The sequence below is a fragment of the Gracilinanus agilis genome, chromosome 2, assembly GCF_016433145.1.
Source record: "Gracilinanus agilis isolate LMUSP501 chromosome 2, AgileGrace, whole genome shotgun sequence".
In the NCBI taxonomy this organism is placed as follows: Eukaryota; Metazoa; Chordata; class Mammalia; order Didelphimorphia; family Didelphidae; genus Gracilinanus; species Gracilinanus agilis.
In genome coordinates this window covers 462,877,430-462,898,896 of record NC_058131.1, presented here as the reverse complement: position 1 = coordinate 462,898,896, position 21,467 = coordinate 462,877,430, and the positions used below count along the sequence as shown (strand labels likewise).

Here is a 21,467-nt window from a genome sequence, read left to right as displayed (position 1 = left end):
TATTAATTTCCTAAAGTGAAAAAGGAAAAAGCAAAGGGAAAATTATAGACCATTATTGTATCATTAATGCATCTTGATTTTCAAAAATACTGCTACATTAATTCATGAAAAAAAAATCTCTCATGAACAAGTAGGATCTTTCTGTAGTAGTTTCATTCTGCAGGGATGGGATATAGGAAGAGAGGAAATTTAGTGAAATAAATCTCAACACCAAGAGAAAAAAAAAGACTACATGAATTTATCACTAGAGAGAGAGCCTGTGATAAAGTATAGTAAACATTCTTGTTAAAAAAGTTTTGATATAAGAAAATAACACTCCCATAATATCATATAAGTACCTATTAGAAAAAGACAATTTTATATACATATAAGAAACACTAGAAGCATTTCCATTAAAAGCAAGCATTAAACAGAATTGACCACTTGCCAATCCGATTTAACATGGTTTTAGAAATCTTAGCAGGAAAGCATGAAAAAGAAATGAAAGGAATAAGCATTTACAGTGAGACTGTTAAGTTGTCTGTAGATAATGTTTATATTCCTAAAGTTAAGATAGTTAATAAAAATAATCGCTTCAGCAAAGAAGTGATAGGTACATGAAATAAACCATAAAAAATCTACATTTCTTTATACACCACTAAGAAACTGGAGAAACTGATAGAGAACTATCTTGTACAATAACCACAAGATATGCCAAGTATTTGTACATTAATGTATCTGGACAAGAAAGGCAGTGTAGCTAGAGATGTGTCTTAAAGTCAAGAAGATTTGAATTCAAATACTGCCTTTGTTACATAGGCCATGTGACCACCAGTTAAACTTAACGCTAACTCTTTGCAGCAGGAAACCCTCTAAGACTTCTAAGTTGTAAATTGGTAGGTCATCTTCAGTGGAGGAAATTTCTGCACTGGTGATCCCTCTCACTAGTGCAATCATTGGTATGATCAACCAAAAAACTACTCATCAAGACATGCACTTAAGGATTGGGAGAGAGGAAAGAAATGTTACATTTTTTAAAGATAAGCATAAGACCTAGGCAAACAGAACTCTAAAATGATTTTTACAGATCAAGGAAGAACTGAAAAAAAAAATTAGATATCTTCCTACTCATAGTTTGAGCACAACACTTGTGCCTACATACAAACAAGAACCAGTGTGGCATACTGGATACTGAACTGACTTCAAAATTAGATCTGGCTTCTTTGTGTTTCATTCTTACCTTTGTTATGAATTTTCCATTGTCCTGTAATTCCAAAAAGAGTGCAGGGAGACTTATCTCCCTATAATTTTTTTAGTTTTAATTTTGGAGAGAAAAGTACATTTTAATTTTGTAGGTTGTGATTTCTGGTCAATACTTAAGGAAACTAATCTTTTATTTTTCTCCTTAGGAAAATAAGAGAGAGACTGAAGAGCCAAGTTATTCAAATGAATGAGCAAGTCCCAGGTTTCAAACCAGGCCTGGCAATTTTACAGGTATCATGATGACTTCATTAAAATAACATGACCCATAGGAAATAAGCAGTTTTCATTTGAAACACTATACAGAATTATAATATTATCTCACCACACACTATGTATACTTTGAATGTCTAGATACATTATTCTACTCCTTGTGAAGCCTTTACTAGGTGTGGATGCTATATAGCATAATTTTCTTCCATTCCTATTATCTTGCCATTGTTGCTTTTTGTGACAAATTATTCCCCATTAGAAAGGTGGGGGTTGCTAAAAAAGAAAGACAATTCGAAGGCCTGTGGTTATGTTCTTGGCACATATTCTCCACTGTACTTTTTTGTTTTGTTTTTTACTTTTCCACAAATTGCTGCGTGAGAATCAAAGGTATGTTATAAAACAACTTAGAACACTCAAGGACTGATTATTTCTTGGTTTACTTGCAGAGGTTTATTTAAGAAAGAAAGCATATGTTGCAGTCAGGAAATCTAAGTTCCCATAACACTATTTCAACAGTACTTCGCTTAAAGAGCATTTATTGTTGTTGTTGTTATTATTATTATTATTATTATTATTAATTATTTATTATTAAACCCTTCTCTCCCTTCCTTATTTGAATAGGTTAACCTCCAGTGTTTTTATTAAGCAAAAAACTTTGTTTTCTCTTGGCTGCTTTGGAGGTTAAGGTTTACCAGAAAGCACGTTTGTGATAGATTTATCCTAGATAGTTGTCTCTCCCTAACACAAAGGTCATTGGTTTGTAATATGGACTGTGTTTAGATAAGGAATTGGGGAAATAAGCTCAATTAGGTTTTTTTAAACAATACTTGTCTTTGCTTTTATATATATATATATATATATATCTTGAATGGCCTAATCTGCACCTATTTCATAGGCAGCTAAGTGTGAAAATAGATGATTGATAGTAGTGTTGAGTTTGAATAGACAATTGACCTATTATAATGAAGTATGAGGTAATACTGGAATATTTAATTCATTTACAATTAGTGATATCAACTTTGGATTTTGCTATGCATTATCCAGGTAATAAGATTGTTGTAAAACCCAGGGACGATTTCTTGCTATCATGTTTTGGTTAGAGAAATGCATTGTATATGATGTGGATATTTGAATAAAGCTGCCTTTTTACAGTGTTTCTGATTCTTGCATTAAACATCATTTCTATGGAGACATAATTCTTAGGTTTCAAAAAGACAATTTAAAAGTAAACTTTTAGAATAAGTAAGGGCAAATCTTATCAAGGCACTAGTGTACGAAAAAGATCAATAGGCAGCTGAACTCTGATAAGTTGCAATGTAAATTTTTGCATTTATACTATTGAAATCATTGCTTGTATTTTTCTCCTGATTTTCCTTACTTCATGCTGCATCATATTGTATAAATCTTCCTATGTGAAACTGATTTCATATAAGGTACTAAAGAAATTGTTTCACTCTCCTGAAAATATTTATTGCCCCCCCAAAAAAGCTATGCAATTCCTAGCCTTAGAAATAAGTAATATCAGCTGGGTGGCTCAGTGGATTGAGAGCCAGGCCTAGAGATGAGAGGTCCTAGGTTCAAATCTGGCCTCAGACACTTCCTAGCAGTGTGATCCTGGGCAAGTCACTTAACCCCCATTGCCTAGTCCTTACTACTCCTCTGCTTTGGAGCCAATATATAGTATTGTGTATTGTGTAATGTCTCCAAGCAGAAGGGAAGGGTTTAAAAAAAAAGAAGAAGTAGTAATATCTCCTAAGGCTGACCCAGAAGGAGTGCAAACAATTTTTCTTGTTTCTTCAGCCTTGAATGCAGAGAGAAGGAAATGTTAGGTTTTCCTTTTTTTTTTTTTAAGCACTGTTTGGTAAGTTCTCTTCTAAGGTCCATCTGCCTGCCAGCTTAGTCAAGGGACAGCAGTGACAACTTCAGGGATGCCCCTCTGTGGGGAAAGCAAAGGGGAAAAAAGGAATGAAGAGGGAGGCCAGAGCTCTCCAAGCCATGTTTCACTGTACCCCTTCAAACATGGGGATAACAAATAGGGGTTCTTGCCACCTTGAACTCAGAGGAACTCAGGGTATATTCTTTAATCCAGCTCTGGATTCCCATCATCATTCTTGTTTTGAGCTTCCTCTTCCAAGGAATCCTGGAAGTGTGAGGGTCACATCCCTCTAAGCTGAGCCATCCTCTCTACTCCCAGGGTCCTAGCAAAGGCTTCATTTGGAGGGTTTCAGGCTTTGACTCTGGGCCTGCTATTTGTGGATTCCTCCTCACTGGCTGACAGTGCTTGGACCAGAGCTAAGTCTTCTTCCTCTTGAGAACTGGGGGCACTGGACTTTTAGTTCAGTTTAGTGTGTGTGTGTGTGTGTGTGTGTGTGTGTGTGTGTGTGTGTGTGTGTGTGTGTGTGTGTGTTGTCTTTGTTTACTCAGATTTTAGGCTATGAAATGTATCTAATGATTTCCAAAGGTTAAGTATTTCTGGGTTAAATTCTTCTAGCTGCATTAGGCATATTCCCAAAAGTTAACTATAATATGGTTGTTTCAATAAAAAACACTTTTTTATCAAAAGTAAAACTTAATGACTTTTCTTTATATCATACTTCATTAAATATCTTTGTGTTTGTTTGTTCTAGGTTGGAAATAGAGATGATTCAAATCTTTATATAAATATGAAGCTAAAAGCTGCTGAGGAGGTAAAATCTAAGCTGACCATTCTAATTAGCACAATGATCCCGTCACCACGCCTTCCTTCCCCCCCCTTATAATTCTCCTGCCTTTATCCTAATTTGACTTATTTTTCAAATTAAAAATAAGTGGCTTCTAACTAGAGCCTCCGTCTTTTATTTATTTGCTCTGTTTCTTAAATGGAAAGCTCAAACAAAAAAATTAAAGGAACATAATGAATCTGAAATACTGTGGGGAAATAAATAAATGGATAATTGTATGATAGTAATTCTCAAACTTTTTGGTCATAGAACCTCTTTACACTCTTAAAAATTATTGAGGACCCCACCCAAAAAGCTTTAGTTTATGTGGACTGTATCCTGCCAGTATTTTTCATTTTAGAAATTAAAGGTTTTAGTATTATGAAAATAGTTTTAACTTTGTAGTCTCTTGAAAGGGTCTTGGGAATCCCCAGAGAATCACTCCACTGGCAACACTATAAGAATCACTCTAGGGATTCTGCTACAGACTCCTTTTGGACAGAAATTTAATGATAAACAATTTTTTTTAACCTTTTAACCCTTTAACCTGTGTTTAGTCATCTGTGCCCAAAAAAATAGAGCCCTATCTCTTAGTCCTCTCACTTTTCCTAGCTAGTTAATTCATTTAACACATTTTACATTTTCCTTCTTACAGATTGGCATCAGAGCCACACATATTAAACTACCAAGAACTTCAACTGAGGCGGAGGTAAGCTGTTGAGCTCATGTGGAACAAGCCTTTTCATGGTTTCATTTCATGATTATGACTTACTGACATTTTCACAGCTGAGGTGTACATGTATGTCTGTATGTAATGATATGTATGCATACATGCATATGTAAAAAGATTGCCTCATATTCAAGAGTGCCTTACTTCAAGGGAAGGGACCCAGATTAAATGGTTTATTCTGTAATACAAGTGATTCAATATTGAATGGACATGTATTAAGTGTCTGCTGTGTTTAGAGTATTGTGTTAGAAACCAAGGGAGATGCAAAAAATAAATCTTACATCATCCATGTTCTTATCATAGGTGGATATGGCAGGCACAGTTATCACATAAAATAACTCTGCATAAGAAAAGGTGCAAAGAAGTTAGTTCTGCATAGCAGGCTCTACATGTGAAGTGATATAAAAAACTTAACATCTATATTGAATCCAATATTTCTCATAGATGTCCTCTCCTTTATTGTCAAGGGATCACCGCCTTATTTCAACCCTCATAGTATAGCGTATGGAATGTCTTCTTAATTGTCCCAGTGTCCATTCTTTTTCCCTTCTCTTAATTCATCCCCCAATAGAAGTGCCAGAATTACTTCCTAAAACACAGGTCACTTCCCTACTCAAGAAGCTTCTTTGTCTCTCCAGCCCCTAGAATAAAATACAGACTTACCTGTTTGGCACTTAAAGCCCTTTACAATCAGACCTTAGCTTTCTCATACATGACTATCCAGTTTCCTTACCTTTGCACAGGCTCACTCTCATACTTTGAATCCATTTCCTTCTCACCTTGTAGAATCTCAAGTTTCCTTTAAAGCCTAGCTCAAATGCCATTCCATAGATCAAGAGGCCTTTTCTGATCACCTTGGCTGCTAATAACCCCTCTCCCTCAAATTGCCTTATTTCTCTTTTGTATATTTATATGTATGTAGATATGGTTTTCTATAGAATGTAAGCTCTTTGAGGGCAGAAACTATTTTTTTTTGCCTTTATAACTTTTTTACTTTTAGTAGATTTTTTTAAACCTTCACCTTCCATCTTAAAATCAGTAGTATCATCTGCAAGGCAGAAGAGTAGTAAGGGCTGGGTAGTTAGGGTTAAGTGACTTGCCGAGTGTCAACCAGATAGGAAGTGTCTACGGTTATATTTGAACCCAGGACCTCCCTCCCTTCTTTGGGCCTGACTCTTTTATTTATGGAATCATCTCTCTATTTTGTAGATTCTTAGAAAATGCTTGTTAATTGTTTGATCGTAGACACTTAACAAATGTGTATTGAATTGAATCACAAACAAAAGCATTCCAATAGTATATATAAAGTAAGATTTATGATAGGGTCCTAAATGACTAAGTAAAGGGACAGGCTAAGTAATAGAGCAGCTTATTGAATAGAGAATCAGCCTCATGCCCAGTCCTAGAGTCAAGCCTTACATTTGACACCCATTGATCTTCTTTCTAATGATCTGCATAGGAATTTCTTCACTGAGCATTTCTTAAAACAATGAAATCACAGACCCAGAGCATTTCCCCCTGAGAGGTTCCCATGACTCCTCTCTCATCCCTCCAGGAAGCCCTTTTTTAAACTACTAACTACCTCAATATACCTCTCTCCTACTGAGATATTATTTGGGGGGGAGGTGATCTAACAATTAAGATATATGCAGGACCTATGTAACAGTGAATTTTTTCTTTCAACTATCTGAATTATACCTCTTAGAGAGAAAACAATATTGGATATGTTTTGCTTTATAATATTCTCCATTTCTATCCTCTTACCTTTTAACTTTTTTTTTAACTTTGTTTTTAGGTTTTAAAGTATATCACATCTTTGAATGAGGATCCTACTATACATGGAGTCCTGGTCCAGTTACCTTTAGATTCAGAGAAGACCATTAATGTTGAATTGGTAGCAAATACTGTTGCTCCTGAAAAGGATGTGGATGGGTGTGTTTGACTTTTTGAGTCACTTCATTTTAAAGCCATTGTATCTTTAGAATACCATGCCATTGTTTAAAACTATTTAAAACTTAATTCCTTTTTCTTATTCATTCTGCCTTCAATCTAATTTAATGTTTCAGATTAAATAGCATCAGTGCTGGGAAACTTGCTAGAGGTGATTTAGGAGACTGTTTCATTCCCTGTACACCTAAAGGATGCTTGGAACTTATCAAAGAAACAGGTAAAGCTAATTTTTCAGAGCCTCCCTTTTTTTTTAACCATTTTTTAATATTCATTTTTAACATGGTTACATGATTCATGCTCCTACTTTCCCCTTCACCCCCCGCATTCCCACCACCCTTGGCCGACACACATTTCCACTGGTTTTATCATGTGTCCTTGATCAAGACCTATTTCCAAATTGTTGTTAGTTGCATTGGTGTGGTAGTTTCAAGTCTACATCCCCAATCATGTCCACCTCAACCCATGCGTTTAAGCAGTTGTTTTTCTTATGTTTCCTCTCCTGCAGTTCTTCGTCTGAATGTGGGTAGCGTTCTTTACCATAAATCCCTCAGAACTGTCCTGTGTCATTGCACTGCTGCTGGTACAGAAGTCCATTACATTCAATTTTACCATAGTATATCAGTCTCTGTGTACAATGTTTTTCTGGCTTTGCTCCTTTCACTCTGCATCAATTCCTGGAGGTCTTTCCAGTTCACCTGGAATTCCTCCAGTTTATTATTCCTTTGAGCACAATAGTATTCCATCACCAGCATATACCACAATTTGTTCAGCCATTCCCCAATTGAAGGACATACCCTCCTTTTCCAGTTTTTTGCCACCACAAAGAGCGCAGCTATAAATATTTTTGTACAAGTCTGTTTATTTATGATCTCTTTGGGGGTACAAACCCAACAATGGTATGTCTGGGTCAAAGGGCAGGCATTCTTTTATAGCCCTTTGAGCATAGTTCCAAATTGCCAGCCAGAATGGTTGGATCAGTTCACAACTCCACCAGCAATGCATTAATGTCCCAATTTTGTCACATCCCCTCCAGCATTCATTACTCTCCCCTTCTTTCATTTTAGCCAATCTGCTAGGTGTGAGGTGATACCTCAGAGTTGTTTTGATTTGCATTTCTCTAATTATTAGAGATTTAGAACACTTTCTCATGTGCTTATTGATACTTTTGATTTCTTTACCTGAGAATTTCCTATTCATGTCTCTTGCCCATTTTTCAATTGGAGAATGGCTTGATTTACAATTGCTTTAACTCCTTGTATATTTGAGTAATTAGACCCCTGTCAGAGTTTTTTGTTATAAAGATTTTTTCCCAATTTGTTGTTTCCCTTCTGAATTTGACTACATTGTTTTTGTTTGTACAAAAACTTTTTAGCTTAATATAATCAAAACCATTTAATTTACATTTTGTAATTTTCTCTAACTCTTCCTTGGTTTTAAAGTCTTTCTTTTCCCAGAGATCTGACAAGTATACTATTCTGTGTTCACTTAACTTATTTATAGTTTCCCTCTTTATATTCAAGTCATTCACCCATTCTGAATTTATCTTGGTGTAGGGTATGAGATGTTGATCTAAACCTAATCTCTCCCATATTGTTTTCCAAGTTTCCCAGCAGTTTTTGTCAAATAGTGGATTCATGTCCCAAAAGTTGGGCTCTTTGGGTTTATCATACACTGTCTTGCTGATGTCATTTACCCCAAGTCTATTCCACTAATCCTCCTGTCTGTCTCTTAGTCAGTACCATTCCGTTTTGATGACTGCTACTTTATAGTACAGTTTAATATCTGGTACTGCTAGGCCTCCTTCCTTCACATTTTTTTTCATTATTTCCCTTGATATTCTTGATCTTTTGTTATTCCAAATGAAATTTGTTATAGTTTTTTCTAATTCAGTAAAAAAGTTTTTTGGTAGCTTGATAGGTATGGCGCTAAATAGGTAAATTAATTTGGGTAGAATGGTCATTTTTATTATGTTAGGTCGTCCTACCCATGAGCAATCAATGGCTTTCCAATTGTTTAGATCCAGTTTTATTTGTTTGGAAAGTGTTTTGTAGTAGTTTTCGTATAATAGTTGTGTTTGTTTTGGTAGATAGATTCCTAAGTATTTTATATTGTCTAGGGTGATTTTAAATGGTGTTTCTCTTTCTACCTCTTGCTGCTCTAATGTGATGGAAATACATAGAAATGCTGATGATTTATGTGCATTTATTTTGTATCCTGCAACCTTGCTAAAGTTGTTGATTATTTCTACAAGCTTCTTAGTTGATTCTCTAGGATTTTTTAAGTAGACCATCATATCATCTGCAAAGAGTGATAGCTTAGTCTCCTCCTTGCCTATTTTGATACCTTCAATTTCTTTTTCTTCTCTAATTGCAACTGCTAGTGTTTCTAGTACTATGTTGAATAATAGAGGTGATAATCGGCATCCTTGTTTTACTCCTGATCTTATTGGGAAGGCTTCTAATTTATCCCCATTGCATATGATGTTTGTTGATGGTTTTAGGTATATATACTATTTATTATTTTTAGGAAAGGTCCTTCTATTCCTATACTTTCCAGTGTTTTCAATAGGAATGGATGCTGTATTTTGTCAAAGGCTTTTTCAGCATCTATTGAGATAATCATGTGATTTTTGTTTGTTAGACTGTTGATATGGTCAATTATGTGGATGGTTTTCCTAATGTTGAACCAACCGTGCATTCCTGGTATAAATCCCACCTGATCATGGTGGATGATCTTCTTAATTACTTGCTGGAGTCTCTTTGCTAGTATTCTGTTTAAGATTTTTGCATCTATGTTCATTAGGGAGATTGGTCTGTAGTTTTCTTTCTCTGTTTTTGATCTCCCTGGCTTTGGAATCAGTACCATATTTGTGTCATAAAAGGAATTTGTAGGACTCCTTCTTTGCTTATATCAAATAATTTGTATAGTATTGGGATTATTTGCTCTTTGTATGTCTGATAGAATTCACTTGTGAATCCATCAGGCCCTGGCAATTTTTTCTTAGGGAGTTCTTTGATGGCTTGTTCAATTTCTTTTTCTGATATGGGATTATTTAGGTATTCTATTTCTTCTGCTGTTAATCTAGGCAGTTTATATTTTTGTAAATATTCGTCCATATCTCCTAAATTGTTAAATTTATTGCCATATAATTGGGCAAAATAGTTTTTAATGATTGCCTTAATTTCCCCTTCATTAGAGGTGAGGTCTCCCTTTTCATCTTTGATACTGTCAATTTGGTTTTCTTCTTTACTTTCTTTTATTAGATTGACCAGTACTTTGTCTATTTTATCTGTTTTTTCAAAATAGCAGCTTCTAGTCTTATTATTAATTCAATAGTTCTTTTACTTTTGATTTTATTAATTTCTCCCTTGATTTTTAGTATTTCTAATTTAGTTTTCATCTGGGGATTTTTAATTTGCTCGCTTTCTAATTTTTTGAGTTCCATGCCCAATTCACTGATCTCTGCCCTCATTAATTTGTTAATATATGCACTCAAGGATATAAATTTCCCCCTGAGTACTGCCTTGGCCACATCCCACAGAGTTTGGTAGGATGTCTCATCATTGTCATTCTCTTCAATGAAATTGTTGATTGTTTCTATGATTTCTTCTTTGACTAACTGGTTTTGGAGAATCATATTATTTAATTTCCAGTTTGTTTTTGAACTAATTTCTCCACCCAACCTCTTTCACCTCACAGTAAAAAATAACTTATTTATGTTGAGTGTCTCAAAATAGACAAATCAGTTAGCCAAAATATCTCAAAGGCTAACTTATCAAAGTGTGTCTCTGAGATGACACTCAGAGCCCAGGCAAGCAGATCTTCTGTCTTTCTCCTTTCACAACACTCCTCAAATTAGCAGATCTGATAATTTCTTCTTCACTGAATTTCCACAGTGAGGAAAGTGAAAAACCCTCAAGATGGTTTCTGAGTTCTATTTCTTTCCTGTCATAGCAGAGCTAGATCTAGAGAGCAAGATCTCAGTTGTTCTGTCTCCTCAGAAGCCAGAGAACAACTGCCAGAACTCTGCCTGCTCTCCTCTCTTCAAAGTTTCAAGCTCATGCATAGAACTCTCTTGCCTCATCCATTCTGCAGTTTCATAGATACCTTTCCAAAATTCCTTATCTTATCAAATAATATCTATTTTGTTTCATTCCTATAATCCTCCCTTTGAGCAAAGTTTGGGATGCTTTCTTAAAAGCATTCCTGACTATTGCTCACACCTAAATATGCAATTTCCTATCTTATACTATTATCCTATTCTATAAAAAAATTCCTTATATTAAACTTAGTATATCCTATTTTTGCTCTATTCCTATCTATGCTAACCTACTTTAGGGATATTAGTAAGAGAAAAGATTACAATAAACAGAAAAAATCAAACCAAACATACTTAAAAACATTACAAATATAGAAATTAAAAATGCAAACCTTTGCAAAAATACAATAATGAAACCCAAAATGCAAACTGCAAACTTTTCCAAAAACAATTACAAAGAACAAACTTTTCATTTTAATTCTAAAGCATAAAACAAACCTATCTAAAACAATAGACCTTAGAAAAATCTTGCAAACTTTGAAAAGAATATAAAGTTACAGAAAACCAATGTAGCTTACGCTATCAAAAAAAGTTTATCTAGCTATGCAAAAACTTATACAGACTACATTTTAGAAAATCCTATTTGAATAATTCAAAACAAGATTTTTCTATGCTAAAACATTATCCTATTCTAATATTGGAAATGAAAAACTCTACAAAAACTGAAAAACTGAATCTGTTTTTCTAAGAAATTTAATTCTTGCAACACTTTACTATTCACAAATATACAGAAATCTGTAAATATTCACATGTATGTATAATTGTTTTGTACATATAAACAAATATTCACAGTTCTGTACAAAATTTTACAATATTTACAAATTTCCCTACTTTATATTATTTACAAAGTATGTACAATATATATTTACAAACTATTTACATTGAGCACGTATTAGGAAGATAAACAACTCCCCCTTTGAAACTATCAAAAATCATAAAGATTTTCCTTTTAAAATACATTTTTGTGTTCTCTGATATTACTTCATTATAACATAACAAAATTCCAAATGAGGCAAGACCTCATGAATCTAATGTGTACATTTATTATACTTTTCTTCCAAGATGATTTATTTGTATCCATTTGTTGCTATGAATACCATCACCTGGTTAAGATTTTGCAACAGTTTGTTATGCATGTGTCCTAAATGCATGTGTTGCATGTAAATAAATACTTACCAGATCTTCAGAATCGCCTCTTCTGTTCCCATCTTCTGTCTCTGTCTTCTATCTTCGAGCTCCCATGGTGCTGTAATATGTAGTATTGTTTGTAACTATAGTGAAAATATGCCGTGTTACAGTGACGCAAAATTCTTACAGTTTATGTCCTTAATCAGTCTACCTTCCTTTTCTGTGTTGGATTCTTGTGCAAAGTTTTAGTTACCTATAATCTAGAAGTACAAAAGGTCAAGAATATCAAAAAAATTAATGAAAAAAAATTTGAAGGAAGGTGGCCTAGCAGTACCAGATCTCAAACTGTCCTATAAAGTAGTAATCATCAAAACAGTTTGGTATAGGCTAAGGAATAGAATAGTAAGATCAATGGAGTAGATTAGATACACAATATACAGAGGTAAATGACCGTAGTAACCTAGAATTTGATAAGCTCAAAGACCCCAGCTTTTGGAAGAAGAACTCACTGTTAAACAAAAACTGGGAAAAATTGGAAAACAGTGTGGCAGAAACCAGGGATAGACCAATATCTCCTACCATATACTAAGATAAGGTCAAAGTGGATCTATGATTTAGATATAGAGTGATAATATAAGTAAATTAAAGGAACATAGAATATTTTATTGTCAGATCTGTGGAGAAGGGAAGAATTTATGAATAAGAGATAAGAGAATGAATAATGTTGTTTATATCACATTTAAAAAGGTTTAGTGCAAACAAATCCAATGTAACAAAGGTTAGAAGGGAAGCAAACAACTAGGTGGAATTTTTATAACAAATTTTTCTGATTAAGGTCTAATTTCTCAAATATGTAGAGAATTAAGTCAAATTTACAAGAATCCAAGACATTCCCCATCTGATAAATGGTCAAAGATATTATAAAAATAAAACTAGATGTAGATGTTGTATAGATGGAGAGGGAGAGGATGATATGACACCTCTCTCTTTTATAACAGTGCCCAGGCAGGATCCTGCAGGTCAATGGATGATATCCCTTCAGGCCTCACCTGGGGTTGATTGATATTGTATAATGGGCTCTTTTAGCTTAGTAACGGTTTGTCTCTGACTGCGTATCTCCCTTCCTAGGGAAGCTAGGAAATAACCACTCCAGGAAGGTACTTTTAAAAGGCTTTGACTGTATTTAACAAAGATGGGGTACTGGGCTTGGATAGAGGTATTGGGAAACCCTACCTAAATTTGGTAATGATAAACTCTTAAACTGTAGGTAAGTAATGTGTCAGGATGGTTAGCTTCTCTGGTCCAGCCTGGCCACAGCAAACCAAAGTAGGCAAACTGCTGCTTGATGTTTCAGCTTCTTCTCCTTTGCTAGATGATATGCCTAACCAGTCTTTGGGATATCCACCCCTTTCCACCCTCTTCTTCTTCTCCTGCCCACTTCCCGGATCCCTCCTGGGCCCTGGGAAACCTAGATAGCTATAGATGATTGATTTCCTAATATCTAGGGGCAGTAGAATTAGAAGATGATGGTCTGGGTACAGGTTGATGATGTTATCAGGAATAAGACAGGAAGATCCTGCAAGGTTGAGCCCAGCAAATCTCAATCCCCAAAAGACCAGGATCCACAGATCTCAGGTCTCAGAAAAGGAAAGGAACTCTCAGCCAGGGCTGCCAGGGTGTTTTATACCCCCCTGGGCCAACTGCTCTCTCCCCTGTCCTCACGGCCGTCTGGGAACATTCCGATATCCCACAGATCCCACCTGTCAATCAACAGCGTGGACTCTTGGCTCCCAGAGATTCAATATAACAAAAGTTATGAATAAGCAATTTTCAGATAAAGAAATCAAAGCTATCAATAATCATGAAAAAATATTCTAAGTCACTCTTTATTGGAAAAATACAAATTAAAATAATGCTGTGGTACCACTTCACAACTATCAGATTTGCCAATATGACAGTAAAGAAAAGTGATAAGTGTTGGAGGAGATATGGCAAAATTGGGACACTAATGTGTTGCTGGTAGAGTTGTGAACTGATCCAACCTTTCTGGAGGGCAATTTGGAACTATCAATACTATGTTTGTATCCCAAAGAGATAGTAAAAAAAGGGAAAGGACCTACTTATACAAAAATATTTATAGCAGCTCTTTTTGTGGTGACAAAGAATTGGAAATTGAAGGTATATCCATCAAATAGGGAATGACTGAACAAATTGTGGTACATATTGGTGATGGAATACTATTGTGCTATAAGAAATGATAAGCAGGATAATTTCAGAAAAAACTTGACAGGTCTGCATGAACTGATGTTCATGAGCAAAATAAGCAGAATCAGGAAAACATTATAACAGCAATATGACGATCAGCTCTGAAAACTTGGCTACTCTCAGCAATGCAATGATCTGGAATAATCCTGAAAGATTTGTGATGGGGAATGCTATCCACCTTCATAGAAAGAACTGTTGGAGTCAGATAGATGCAGATCAAAGCATACTATCTTTTGCATCAGTGTATTTACGGTTTTATTTTGAGGTTTTGGTTTTGTGTGAGTGTGTTCTTACAACAGGAACTGATATGGAAGTGTGCTTTGCATGATAATAAGACATTTGGAGCAATACTGTATATTTCTTGGCTATGAGACATTTATCAGAAACTTAAAGATTTTTCCTCAATTACCTATTTCCTTTCTAATTTTAACTGTCAGATTTGTTTGTTCAATAATTTCACTTTTATGCTATTAGAATTATCCATTTTATTTTCTTTATCTCTTGTTTAGTCACAGACTTTTTTCCTTATCCAGGCTTATCTGAAAGATAATTTCTTTGCAACTTTAATATATTTATGATGTCACCTTTTATGTCTAAGTTGTGTAATCAGTTGGAGTTTATTTTGATATTAGGTGAGAAGTTGGTCTTTTGTATCCAATTTCTGCCAAACTTCTATACAGTGTTCCATTGGAATTTTTGTCAGATGATGAGTCCTTACCCTTATAACTGAAGTCTTTGGTTTTCTCAAACACTCTACTACTTGATACTCATGCTTCTGTATGTAATTACTCCAAAGACAGATTCTGTTATTTTTAAGTCAATAAATTGTTTGCAATCTGGTATTAATAGGAATTTTGCCCCCCCTTTGCTACTTTATTTTATTATTACTCTTAAGTAATTACTTCTTGATCCTTTGTTCCTGTATTTGAATTTCAGTATTACTCTTTTCTAGCTTTATAAAATAATCCTTTGGTAGTCAGACTCCCATGTCACTGAATGAGTAAATTAATTTAACTATTTTGATTTTTATATTGACTCAACCCATCTGTGAGCAATTTATATTTCTCCAGTTATTTAAATTTGTTTTTATTTTTGCAAAGGCTGTTTTATTTATATAGTTCCTGTATATATAGGTAGATATACTACCAAATATTTTATAGCTTCTGTATTTATTTTGAATGGGATTTCTCTTTTTAACTCTTCCTGCTGGGGGAATTTTTTGTGATTTTAGGAATATACAGGAAGGTGATGATTTTTGTAGATTTAATTTATATCCTGCAACTTTGTTGAGGTTATTAGTAGTTTCACTTAATTTTTGGTTTAGGCATCCTTACCTTTCCCCTGATCGTACTGGAAAGACTTCTAGCTTTCCTCCATTAATATGTTTGCTCTAGGCTTTAAGATCAATATTACTTAAGGAAAGGTCTAACTTTTTGGTGTTTTTAACTTGAAAGGATATTGAGTTTTTTAAAGAATCTTTTGAGCATCTATTAATACATCATGTGATTTTTATTATTTGTCCTTTAATAATATATATGTTTATAGTCTTCTATATGTTGAACCAACCCTGCATTTCTGGTATTTTAAAATCTCTTTATTTTTCAGAATTTCCACTTTCTTCTCTAGTTGGGGTTAGGGAGGTAATTTCTTATTCAAGTTTTTCTTAATTGAATATTTGATTATTGATTTGTTCTTTTTCTCTTGTTGACGAAAACATTTAGAGATTTAAATTGCCTCTGAGAGCTGCTTTAACTGTATCCCATAAGTTTTGGCATGTTGCCTCATTGTTGTCTTTTTCTTTGAAATGTTTCATTATTTTTATAACTTATTCTTTGACCTACCACTTCTTGACAATTATTTACATATATATTTTATTAAACCCTTAGGATTGATACCAAGTACCAGTTCTAAGGCAGAAGACCATTAAGTCCTAGACATTTGGGATTAAGTGACTTGCCCAGAGTCATACAACTAGGAAGTGTCTCAGACTAGATTTGAAACTAGTACCTACTGCCTCTAGACCTGGCTCTCTATCCACTGAACTGCCTAGCTGCCTCTGAAAATTATATTTTGTTAATAATTTTTAATTATTTCCTCAAGGTCTCTTTATTAAATATAATTTTATTACATTGAAACCATTATTTACTATTTACATTTTTTTGATGAGGTATTTATGCCAGAACTCATGAGGCATAAATTCCTTTCTATTCCCATTCACAAATAACAATAATTTGTCATCTCTAGTTTGTCTTAAGTTCTCTTCAGTTCCTTCTTTTTTGGTCAGATTTATCAAAGTCTGAAAGGTGTACATTGAATTCCACTGGTATAGTTTTACTATCTATTTTTTCTTCTAAATTCAACCAACCTCATCTTTAAGTATTTAGATGATATTTTATTTCGTTTGTATACATTATTGATTTTGATTCATTTCCTATAGTGTCTATAAACATAATGTAGTTTATCTCCTTTATCATGTATATTTTAATTGTAATCTTACAAGAAATCACTATTGCTACTCTTGCTTTTTTGAATTTCACTGAAGCTTCATGTGAATCTTTACATTTCAACCATTTGTTGAATTATGTTTTCAAATCTGTTTTGCTGTCCCATTCCATTTTCGAGGTAAATTCCTTCAAATTCACAGTTATGATTTATTTCTTTCCATCTTGTGTTGTCATTTTTAATCTCACTTTGCTCCCATTTATATCTTTACAAATAATAAGTGGTAAAAGAAATGGAGTTTGCCTGACATCTATGAACTATAAATAAAATGGCCCAGTTTTGTTCCATTGATATTCTTCTTCTTGTTCATGTTTTTTATCCCATCTTAGTCTTCTCTCCATGTTTTACTTATGCCTTACTCCTTACCTATCTTGCCTTCCCTCTTAAAATCTCCTCTTCTTTTGCCTTGTCCTTGTCCCCTTCTATTTTCCATTTAAATTTAATGTATATTTACATGAAAATATCTTCTTTATATGTGGAGGTATGATCCTGTGAATCTTCTTTCATCATTTCTGATGAAAGTGACACTGACAGGGGGCAGCTGGATAGCTCAGTGGATTGAGAGCCAGGCCTAGGTCCTAGGTTCAAATCCGGCCTCAGACACTTCCCAGCTGTGTGACCCTGGGCAAGTCACTTGACCCCCATTGCTCACCCTTATTACCACTCTTCCACCAAAGAGCCAATACACAGAAGTTAAGGGTTTACAAAGAAAGAAAGAAAGAAAGTGACACTGACAGGATGCCTGTTCCAGAGGGAAAAGTAGAAAGGATTTTTTTTTTCATGATTCAATGCTGTTAGTCTTAGGCACCTCTTATATAAGAGTGATTTCTATTCCTTTTCTCATTTCGTGTATCCTAGTATAGTGTGTATCCCCAGGATAGTCCCCTGTCCTTTATTTTTTTATTTTCTCCTGATACAGTAAAAACATTCTGTCATTTTACCTTTATCATTCCGAAGGACTTTAGAATTCCAAAAAGTGATTTGTTTCTTATCCTCTTATTAGTGTACATAACCATTTCATCCTCTAATTTAACAAATGTGTGTCTTTTTTCTGTGTTTCTCTTGATTCTTATATTTCCATTTCAAATTGTTTACTCAAAAGTTCTTGGAAATCCTCTTTCATGGAAGGTCAATTTTTTTTACTTTAAGATTATATTCTGTTTAGCTAAATAATTTATTATTCATTATGAGCCTCTGTCTTTTGTTTTTTGTAATATCATTCCAAACTTACTTCTTCAGAGTGGTAGGTGCCAAATCTTGAATGATCTTTACAATTGCTTTCTGGACTTTTTTCTGGCTCTTTCTTTTTTTGGCCATTTATAATATTTATGCTGTCATTGTTGGGGCTTTCTTTTAGAAGGTAATTAGTGGATTCTTTCTATTTTCATTTTGCTTTCTGAGTCTAAGCATTCTGAGTGGCTTTTTATTCATAGGGTATCTAGGCTTTTTTTGGTGAGAGTCAAAATTTTTCAGAAAGTCTTGATTTTAAATGAACTCTGACCTATTTTCCAGATCAATTGTTATAATATTCAATTTTTTGTTGTTTATTTTTTATGTTATCTTTGTTTTAATTTTTTCTTGTTTCATTGAGTCATGTTCTGTTTGACTTTTTCTAATTTATATGGCATTCAGTTCTTGGGTGAGAGTTTTCCATCATGTCTTTTAAGGTGATGATTTGTTATTTGTTGTAAGGTCTCTCTCTTCCTCAGGCCTAACACCTCAACCCCACTCCCCTTTTGTCTCTGTCCAAGGTATTTCCTCATAGTGTTGTTTTTATTGGTTTGTCATATTGACTGTCTTGGGGTCCAGGTTGGGGATGGGGCAACCTATGTTTCCTTCAGACACTGCTCTTACTCCTAAAGGGAGTAGTCAGACTTCACTGGGTTCCATGTACAACAAACAGGATTAGGACATTCCTTCAAGGGATTCCTGTATTGCCCCAGCTTTGGGTTTTGATTAGATCCACCTCCTTGCCCACAGAGCTCTTAGTCAGGCCCCTTTGCCTTCCTCCTTGCTGACAGACCCAGACTTGCTGGAGCACTTCCACTTAAACTGCTACAAAGACTTCCTGTCCCCCCCAAGGCTCTGGGCTGTTTCCCCTGCCTTAGGTAGTGTTACATCTGTTCCCACACATTGTTTCTACCTATTTACCCCAGTGGCCCCTCCCAGACAGAGACTGGACTAATCCTCTCCACTTTCCTAGGCCTGCTTTGTACTACTCTTGATCTATCTCAATTGTTCTATTTCAAGGTTCCTACAGGACTTTGTCAGTCCTTTATTCTTCTTATTTTACCAGATAATGGGCATTTTTCATTTTAGGGGGTTGTTGAGTAGGGGGTTTAGGCTCCTGTGAGTCATCTGCAAAATGGTGTTAGACTAGATCTAAGATAACTTCTAGCTCTAAATTTCCATGGTCTTGAGGCCCATCTAATTTTCCAGCCCCAACTTCTGTCCAGACCCCTAGCTGCGAGGGAAATGTGGATAAGGAGAAATCTTAACATTCTTCCAGTGTATCGTTTTCTTGGACTCAAGGGAAATAAAACTAGATAGCCATTAATCTAATCTCCATTCTCCACAACCTGTTTTCCCCTCCTCCTGCCCTTTGTTGCTTATAACCATTTCTTATAATTTAATCTGGTACCCTCTACCATACTGCTATTTAGCTATGTGTCAAGTTTTTTTGCATGTTGTGTGGGTTTTCTTCCCACTCTGCTATGACTCAGTGAATGAATTTCACTTAAGCTGCTTTCAAAAACCCACAGCAAGAAGGAGCACATGTCCAACTCTCAATTTGTTACTCAAACTTAAAAGCAGAGAATTTCCACCCAAGAATGAAATGAGGTAAAGAGAAACTTGCAAAGTTTCTGACTTATGAGAGAAGCCCATGTGTGTTCACTCATTTCTTTTGATCCCAGTAAGATATGGGCAGCATTATGAACAAAAATGCCCCATGTCTCTGTGTTTCGGATTGATTCTGAGATTTCTTTCAGGAGTACAGATTGCTGGTAGGCATGCTGTAGTGGTTGGACGCAGTAAGATTGTTGGTGCACCAATGCATGACTTGCTTCTGTGGAATAATGCCACAGTGACCACATGCCACTCAAAGACTGTCCAGTTATCTGAGGAGGTAAGATATTTAGGAAAAAGGTATGCTTAAGATTTATCACTGTTAGCTGTATGCTTTGTCATCAGGGGTAGGAGGCTGGGATGTCACAAAATAGCACTTGGACATTGACAATTTGTTTTCTGACTATGCTGAGCATAAGAGAGGCCTAAACTTTTAATGCCTTTGTGATCATAGGCAAGTGTCTAAATCAAGATGTTCAGCCAGATTTCATATGCATAAGATGAGGCAAATGCTTCCCTTTATTTTTTTGTTTGTTTTTTTTTTTCCATTTAATAATTTTTATTTTTTAGAAAAGTTAACATGGTTACATGATTCATGCTCTTACTTTCCCCTTTAACTCCCCCTTCCCCCCCTTAGCTGATGCACATTTCCACTGGTTTTAACGTGTCATTGATCAAGACCTATTTTCCAATTGTTGATAGTTGCATTGGAGTGGTACTTTCGAGTCTACAACTAATCCCAATACTATACAAATTATTTGATATAATAAGCAAAGAAGGAGTCCTACCAAATTCCTTTTATGACACAAATATGGTACTGATTCCAAAGCCAGGTAGATCATAAACAGAGAAAGAAAACTATAGACCACATTTCCCTAATGAATATAGATGCAAAAATCTTAAATAGAATACTAGCAAAAAGACTCCAGCAAATGATCAAGAGGATCATTCACCATGATCAGGTGGGATTTATACCAGGAATGCAAGGATGGTTCAACATTAGGAAAAACATCCACATAATTGACCAAATGCTTCCCTTTAAAGAAATGTGTCCTGTAGAATTGAAGGAGACAATATCAGAAATAGCTTTACTTGGGATTTTTAATAATGTCTTTGGCTCATTTGAAAGGTTTTCCTCCTCTCTACCCCTCCTCCTTCACAACTCCAGCAACTTTCTTTCACAATATCTCTACAAAAAAGGTGATTATATCCCTATTTTATAGGTGGGGAAATTGAGAGGCTAAGTGACTTATAAAGTTTGCTTGATGTAGTTTAGGAAAAAACATACAAGGTTCTTGATGTTATCTTCCCATTCAAATGTCCGTTCCACTTCTAGATTTTGCTTCTAGTATCTGTTTGTATTTACTGGTATGGTTGGGGGGGCGGTGTTTTCTCTCTTTTGACAGGTGAATAAAGCTGATATCCTTGTGGTTGCAACAGGACAACCTGAAATGGTAAAGGGAGAATGGATTAAACCTGGAGCTATAGTAATAGACTGTGGAATCAACCATGTTCCAGGTTAGTGCTCCAGATGTTATTTTTGAAAAGAGTTGGGGAGGGTGGAGGAAGATCTTTTGATTCATTTCCTTCTTGGAAATAAGCCAGAAATGCACATGTTAAACAGAGTGGTGAAAAGTGAACTATTCCAGAATTTGTGCTGTATATGGACCTTAACATGGTGGGGAATGTGGGGAGTAAAGATATGATTTTTGATGACATTGATGAAATCTAGTCTTATTGAATAAATATACAGTGTAGCATCTAGGCTTTGTTTCAAGACTTAAAGTGAGGAATA

The 21,467-nt window shown here is 34.9% G+C and overlaps 1 protein-coding gene across 3 annotated transcripts in view; it reads left to right on the top strand.

Annotated features, from left to right (window-relative positions):
* MTHFD1 (methylenetetrahydrofolate dehydrogenase, cyclohydrolase and formyltetrahydrofolate synthetase 1) overlaps positions 1 to 21,467 on the top strand; it is an 86,876-nt gene that overhangs the window by 11,135 nt on the left and 54,274 nt on the right. For 2 of the 3 annotated variants that reach the window (XM_044664855.1, XM_044664854.1), the window contains exons 2-8: positions 1,389 to 1,473; positions 4,080 to 4,139; positions 4,807 to 4,860; positions 6,677 to 6,813; positions 6,948 to 7,048; positions 19,816 to 19,952; positions 21,079 to 21,190. In XM_044664855.1, coding sequence (XP_044520790.1) covers positions 1,389 to 1,473; positions 4,080 to 4,139; positions 4,807 to 4,860; positions 6,677 to 6,813; positions 6,948 to 7,048; positions 19,816 to 19,952; positions 21,079 to 21,190 — 686 coding nt within the window. Of the gene's footprint in view, positions 1 to 1,388; positions 1,474 to 4,079; positions 4,140 to 4,806; positions 4,861 to 6,676; positions 6,814 to 6,947; positions 7,049 to 19,815; positions 19,953 to 21,078; positions 21,191 to 21,467 lie in introns of those variants that run through there. The other variant, XM_044664856.1, reaches the window with a different exon arrangement.